Here is a 7,430-nt window from a genome sequence, read left to right as displayed (position 1 = left end):
ATGTGGTTTTGCGTAAAAACAGCTATGTCAGCTGTTTCTACAAGTTTTTTAGGTATTAATGAAACAATTTGTGACATAAAAAATGTTTTTGTGTGTATTTATCTAACCTCATTTTGCTTCTACATGTTGTTTCTACCTTTAAATTCATAATAAAATGTTTTTGGCAAGTTTTGTTAGGATTTTAGCGAAAATGAGCTTTCAAAAAATGACGTCACCAGGTTATAAGTGACGTAATTGATCCCTTTGACATCACCAGTTCAAACAATCATTTTAGTTGGGTAGTAAACAAACCAGGAATCAACTTTTCAATAGATTCCTTATGTAATTTTTACCTAAAAACCCTAATTACACATAAATACAAGATTTCTGATGATGTCATTCAAAATTTAATGACGTCATCAAAAAAATCAAAATACAATCTTGTAGCAATTTTTCCAAAGAACAAAAGTCTAATTGGTCATTTTTCGCCAGCACAAACACCTGTGGCCCTAGGGAGCAATATGTGACAGTCGGTCAAAAATGGAAAATTTGTTAAAATATATCTCGTCCCCAAAGGGTTAAAACTATTAGGAATTTTAAATACCAACAACCCAAAAACTTAAAATTTGAATATTACTGAATCTCATATGTTTATTGTAAGAAAAAAACATTATAACAGCTCCACAATAATACCCACCTATAGCATAAATAGCATTGTTAAGCACAACAGCAGTAAAACAACCACGTGGTGTTTTCATTGAAGCAACATCTTTCCACTCATCTGATGATGGATCATATCGTTCAACTGAACATAATTCTTGTTTCCCATCATATCCACCAAGTGAATATAAATATCCTGGTCAATATATAGAACATAGCTTAAAATAATGAAGATTTACCCAAACGTCATTCAAAATAAACAATTGTAAAACTTTATAGTTCAGTCTTAAGATCTATGTGTGGTACAACTATATAAAATTTTGACACTGTTATTATCATTGGTTTAGGTAAAAGATACAAAAATAATTATATAAATAAAAGTTATACAGGTTAAAAAGGTTTAGATTTAGACCAATAGTTTAAGATAAAAGCTGTATGCATACAAGACAGTTCTGCGATTTAGCTAATTACCGCATGTAATTTAAGTAACTGGCAAAATTAGGTGGTTTTACAGAATAAATATGACTTTTTAAAGTTTAGGTATTGGCTCGAACTTTTACAACTGTGTCAGAAAAAAGCACACACGTGCCCAATAATTATTGGTTGCCCCAATGTAGTAATGTTTATCCTAATATCTAACCATTGTGAGCAACCAAACAATGACCATATCTGGCAATCTTCATTGGTTTGAGTTGAATCCACTTGTTAAGTGGAACAATATAAGATTCTCCAGATGAAATAGGGCTATATTCAGCTCCACCAAATACAAAGATGACACCTATGTTATAAACAGTTTAGTGTTATGGATTATACAAACAGCAAAAGCAATGAATTTATAATATCACAGAAATTAACATGAAAATCAAACACACATACTCGTATTTCCATTTCTCCCCCAAAGTTTCTGAAAATATCCAGACGTAAGTAGTAACAAACACAAAATTGCAACTATTTTTTTAACGAACAAAACAGAGAATTGTATAGTAGCAAAAATAATGTTTTTCAAATTCTTGGTTAAAAAAACCTTTCATGTATACTTCCAAATTTATGTAATTTTTAAGTTAAAGCAAATTCAGCACATTAGGGCAGTTTCAGGTATTTTAACAACATATTTTCATTTGTTAATTTTAATTTGAAAAATAATTGCCACAATATAATTTTGTTAACGAATTTCTGCATTTTCCCAACATGACATCAATTTAAACTCACCATTTATAACAGCAGCACCAAACATATATCTCTTAACATTCATTGAAGCTATTTTCTCCCATTTTAAAACTTTCTCCTTTAATTCCATTCGATATACAATTTTAGTTGCTATTTCATCACCATCAGTTTGTAACTCTCCTGCAAGATGATACAGAACATCATCGATGACAACAGCTGCTGCTACTTGTCGACCAACGGGTAAATCCTGAAAATAAATCTAACACTTAATTTGCATCTCACCACTTACAACTAGAGAAATTGGCTAATATCCCCAAGGTACCTGTTGTACCATTGTCTTTTAATAAATTGTTTGCTCGTGTTAAAAATTAGGTTTGTTAATGCGAAAAAAGTGCTGACTCCCAGACTAGTATTATTTACAGAAAGTTTCATTTATTACACTAAAATAACTTTTATATAATAGGGTGGGGTGGGACACTATCATTCTATTTTCTCTTCTCATTTGGTTGTAAACAAAGAAAATTCGAATAATTATAAAATCGTATCCTCACGACTCTCATAGACCGTTGTTAATTGTTAAAAACAAGATCAGGATATTTGAATATTTTGTGCTAAAAGTGTCTTATGATAGGACTCCTATCTTTCCCCACCCTAATATATATTAAAGCACAACTAACAGCATATTGTATAATGTCCTATATAATCAGCTCTAAACTTTTAAATCTTCATGCACCATATGTTCAACAACAGACTCACTATTTTTTAAGTATTATGAAACATACGTTTAACTTACTGGAAGTTGAATCCATTGTTTTGTTTCTAAGTCAAACTTTGTTACTTTGGTTAAACTTGTTCTACCACCAAGTGATATGAGGGATTCCTCTGAATAATAAAACAAGGAATAAAGATTTAAACAAAATGATTATACACTAAACAATTCTTATGAAAACACAAAATATTCAAGTTATGACAGAACTCCATCAAATATGAGAAAGCAAAGTGTTAAATATGCTTGCCCAACTATAAATATTTGATCACAACAAAACGTAATATTCGAAAAACGAAAGTATTCGTTGAAAAATAAATATTTTTTAAATTGCACTTTAAAGCTGGCTGCTGGCTACTTCTAACATTAAATCGTTTTTCGGGTGATTAGTGACTTTGTTTAGCAGCTTGGTTTTTAATACCACAAACAATAATTTAGTATAAAAATGTAATAGTCGATTATTAATCAGATGGTTTTACGCAAACCAAGTTCACATAAAGTGCTAAACTATCTAATACTGTTTGCATTCACAAACTAAATGACTATAGCCCACTTTGATCAGTTTGTTAGTTTTACTGATAGCTGCTAAATGACCTCACAGATTGCATCTACACAAAACTATTTATTCCTAATGATGTCAGCAGTGAATTTTAAAGACCACAACATTTAATGTCTTGTAGCAAACAAGTCAAAACCTATTTGCTTTGTATGTTAGTATGTCCCCATATTAAGCATAAACTAAAATATACAATCAATGTTTTGGTACTCTAATGAAATAGATAGTTGATACCCTTTAATATTTACACAAATCAAAAAGCCAAAATATCACAATAAATTACAAAACAGTTAAATATTTTAAACACAGATACCGGCATAGTTTACTTCACCCATTCCCTTTGCACGTTGCACCACAGCATCATGGAACGCCCAACCCAGATCATCCAGTTTTCGAACAAGTGGCTAAAAGTATATAAATTTGTTTATCATCAGCGATAAACTCAATTTTGATTGTTTACCTCAACAGAGACCACATCTTCAAGCATCTTTGGGGACATTTCACCAAGATCAACAAATTTGAAAAGTTCACTCAAGTAACTTTCATTTGAAGCCAAATCGAACTTCACCCAGTTTATAACAGCAGTGTAAACCAAATCTGAAGAAACCTGATAAATATATGAGTGTCCTTTTTTAAACTAGAAACACATTTCTTCATATTTTGGCACAATAGCATAGGTTTTAAATTAGCACATTCACCAATTTTTATCTAATTCCAACAATAAAAATACATTTATATAGTTAATAATCCAGTCGTAATTTGGTAAAACCAATGTAAAACAGTTTATTTTAATATTGTTTTATCACACAGGAAGAGTAAGTTTTTTGAGACATTTATCGGCTACGGTAGCTATGCCAAACTGTAGACCTTACTAGGGATGTGCTGAGCCGAGCCCGAACTCAAAAGCTCATGCCCAAGCGTCTCCTTTTTTGACGCTCGGCTGAAAACTGGGTTGAGCGCCGAGCCTTACGATATTCTACATTATGCTACACTCTACCCCTATAAAAATATTCATAAGGCATAACTAATAGGGCTACCTTGTTATTTGTTGATTGTATTAACTTGATGACATCATCTTTTGAAAGTTTCTTAAAATGATCACCAGAAACAACTTGTTGATAATTTTCAACAATAAAGTTGTTGAATTTCTCAGTTAGTTGAGGAATAGTGAAGCAATTGGCCAAAGCTTGAATCGTAAAGCAATTTTGTTGCGTGATTGTTGTAAACAAATACTCAATGCAAAGTTTTCTGACAGCTAAAAATACATCGTGTACTGGTAAATAAAAAACAAACAAGTTATACATACAAAGTATTTGTAGAAAATCAGAAACTGCAAGAAGGTCGCACACATTGTTGGTGTTGATGTTGATTTTTCCTGTGTACATAAAATCAACAAGTTTCTCTACACTTTCCGCATCTACACCATGAACATCCACAACATCTTTATACTTTTCTTTCATCTGTAATAATATTATGTTTATAACTTATACTGTACTAAAGTAAGCAGCAGCAGCAAACTACCTCAGATTTAAACATGGTGTTGAAATATTTAGAATAGCAAGAAAGAACCATCTTGTTTGCTGGAATGTTTTTCTCTCCAACACGAATGATGATGTCATTAAAACAACCATCTTGTCGTGACTCGTTAGCAAATTGAAGAAGATCAGATGCATGATCAATATTGTGAGTTTGTTCTTCAACTGAACATGTTCCACAGATAGAAAATGACATTTCTGGGATTTCTATTTTATCTTACCTACAAATTAACTAAAATTATGATCAACTGTTTTGGTAAATATATTCAATATAAAATTTATAATATAAAATAAACCAGTATGTTTAAGTTATGGCCTATGCCTACAAGAGTAGCACCTACTAGAAAATTATTATTTGTAGATAATTAAAGCAATAAACCTTTTTCTTTCCACTTTTTCCTTTATGTAATTTTAAAAAAATTATTTTTGTGATCAACACGAGTTAGGGGTACATGCATAGGCGTCGATTTTTTAATAATCTTTGTCAATTTTGGGGTGCACCAATTTTCGCTGAACAACGTGCGCGTTGACTATGACATCATTGGATCTATGACGTCAATGGATTTATATTCTATCGGTTGGGAATTAGCAAGATAAACTTGGCTGTGCGTTTTTCTCAGTTGCATGTAAAATAAATAATTTTAGCCCTTAAGCAGGCGATAATCAACAACCTAAATATGTCACAGAAGTATTGCTGCTTTATATTTACAATATTTTTCTCAGCCAAGCAGAAAGTTTGTTACGAAATTGTAAGGATTCACACGTGGATTCGTTGCATCATAATAGCGATTGTTTGACCTGGCAATTGATTCGACATAATTGATTTGACATAGCAATTCACTTGTTCATTATTTAGCATGTAGGAGCTTGAAAACAAATTAAATTTCTGCTTTCAATAAAAACTACAAATGCTCTTGGTACTACAGTTATACTTTTATAAAAACTTACGTTTGTAGAAACTGTTTACTAAGTTAATGTTTCGTATTAATCGCGCCCGAGTCTGCTCACTACCTTGTATAATGAAATAGTATTCTTTTATTTCTAAATAGTGCCTGCGTCTTCTCATGACCGAGAATAAAGAAATGCTCTATTAATGTACACGTCCGCAAAGGGATGTAAAAACAAATTCAATTTTTCTGGCAGTTTTATAAATCGAAAACTGGTGCGTTTTGAAGCCAATATTTCCCGCTATAACTAGCCCCGTGTTGGTGTGCCGCTTTCACTACATACTAAGCTAATATATTGGTTTATATTGGAATCATCAACAAGGAATCGTAACTTATAACTGGGCAAACCGTTAAACGAATGCATCACAATTAAAACAAAATAGTCTTTAGTTTTAAATTACTGTGAAACTATATAATTTTACAATCACTATTTAAAACATACAACTTACTAAAGTAATGTTAAAATTACTAAATTCGCGCAGTCCTGTTTTAGCATTTAGCATATACTTTTAATAAACGAACCCCACAAACAGCGCTTTTTGGCTATTAGCCAACGATTTCTCTTGCGTTCCTGATCATAGCGCACGAATTAAATTAAATTAAAAGCGTGTCAATCATGTTTTGTCTTTCCTGATCAAAGCCGGAGTGCCGTGAACATTTCTACTTGAAACACGCACGAAAGTGACGAAACTATCACCATGTTAAACATTTACGGTAAAAACAAAGTTTTCATCAGAAGCACAAGTGTTACATCATAATTTATTTCTATGTAACAACTTTATATCCACGCAATAGTGGCGAATTTGTGGTAAATATTCTTCAATTAAACGGTATACACAAATTCAGACTGGGGTGCAAAATGACATTATTGCACCATCTTTGTAATTTGGGGTGCAGCTGCACCCCGTGCACCCCTAAATCAACGCCTATTGGTACACGGCTAGGTATTAGCGGATAAGGGTTACAGAATAAAAGCCCGATGCAACTGGCATTGCAAAATAAAAGAGAATAAAATATAAAGGTTATATCATTATCATATGTTTACTTCCGCCGCAAACTCCATGTAAAAATAATGTTAAGATACATAGCAAAGATAAGCATAAAAAGTGAGACGCACACTGTAACCTTAATTATAACTATATGTGAAAATTAATAGCACAATTATAACAGTCATTGTAAAAGTAGGTTGTATAACACTTAGATCTAATAACAGACCAAGGTGATCCTAGAATACAGATATTCTAGCGGCCATTTTCGATACCTTTTACTGGTGCCACCAACCTAAAATTTGGACACTGTACTAACTAGACCCCAGCGGTACCGATTCTAAAATGAAAACTTTAAAATTCGAAAAAATATTAATTATGAATATTAATATTCGTCATAAAAACATATTTATAGAATTTTCTCCCGATCAAGCTTCGAATATGTTATAGCGCCAAGTGATACCTAAAATATGAAACATTATTTTCTTTAAAAAAGTGCGGGGATAGATGTTAAATATAAAAAAGTATGATCATAACTTGAATCATATAAATATTATATTTTTGATTTTTTTTGCGAAAATATAACTTATGCATACATCTATGTAGGTCACTAGCATGTTATCCCCATCGAAAAAACAATTAATTTTAACTTTTTTTTATAACTGAATATTAATATTCGTCATAAAAACATATTTATAGAATTTTCTCCCGATCCAGCTTCGAATATGTTATAGCGCTACGTAATACCTAAAAAATGAAACATCATTTTCTTCAAAAAAGTGCGGGGAAGGGTTCAGAATACAAACAAGTATGAGGGTCTTAACCCGAATCAGG

The 7,430-nt window shown here is 31.7% G+C and overlaps 1 protein-coding gene across 11 annotated transcripts in view; it reads right to left on the bottom strand.

The window, feature by feature from the left end:
• Positions 1–7,430, bottom strand: part of LOC100180458 (kelch-like protein 12) — a 23,621-nt gene that overhangs the window by 2,806 nt on the left and 13,385 nt on the right. For 3 of the 11 annotated variants that reach the window (XM_026837258.1, XM_026837265.1, XM_026837264.1), the window contains exons 1-9: positions 4,650–4,884; positions 4,435–4,588; positions 4,166–4,383; positions 3,589–3,735; positions 3,442–3,532; positions 2,600–2,688; positions 1,849–2,065; positions 1,280–1,417; positions 677–835 (exon numbers count right to left, since the gene is read on the bottom strand). In XM_026837258.1, coding sequence (XP_026693059.1) covers positions 677–835; positions 1,280–1,417; positions 1,849–2,065; positions 2,600–2,688; positions 3,442–3,532; positions 3,589–3,735; positions 4,166–4,383; positions 4,435–4,588; positions 4,650–4,859 — 1,423 coding nt within the window. In that variant the 5' untranslated portion in view covers positions 4,860–4,884. Of the gene's footprint in view, positions 1–676; positions 836–1,279; positions 1,418–1,848; positions 2,066–2,599; positions 2,692–3,441; positions 3,533–3,588; positions 3,736–4,165; positions 4,384–4,434; positions 4,589–4,649; positions 4,885–7,430 lie in introns of those variants that run through there. The other 8 variants (XM_018814501.2, XM_026837261.1, XM_018814503.2 and 5 more) reach the window with 8 other exon arrangements.

This window comes from Ciona intestinalis, chromosome 12, assembly GCF_000224145.3.
Source record: "Ciona intestinalis chromosome 12, KH, whole genome shotgun sequence".
Taxonomy (NCBI): Eukaryota; Metazoa; Chordata; class Ascidiacea; order Phlebobranchia; family Cionidae; genus Ciona; species Ciona intestinalis.
Note: the sequence above shows the minus strand (reverse complement) of the source record. Positions and strands in the feature narration are given on the sequence as shown.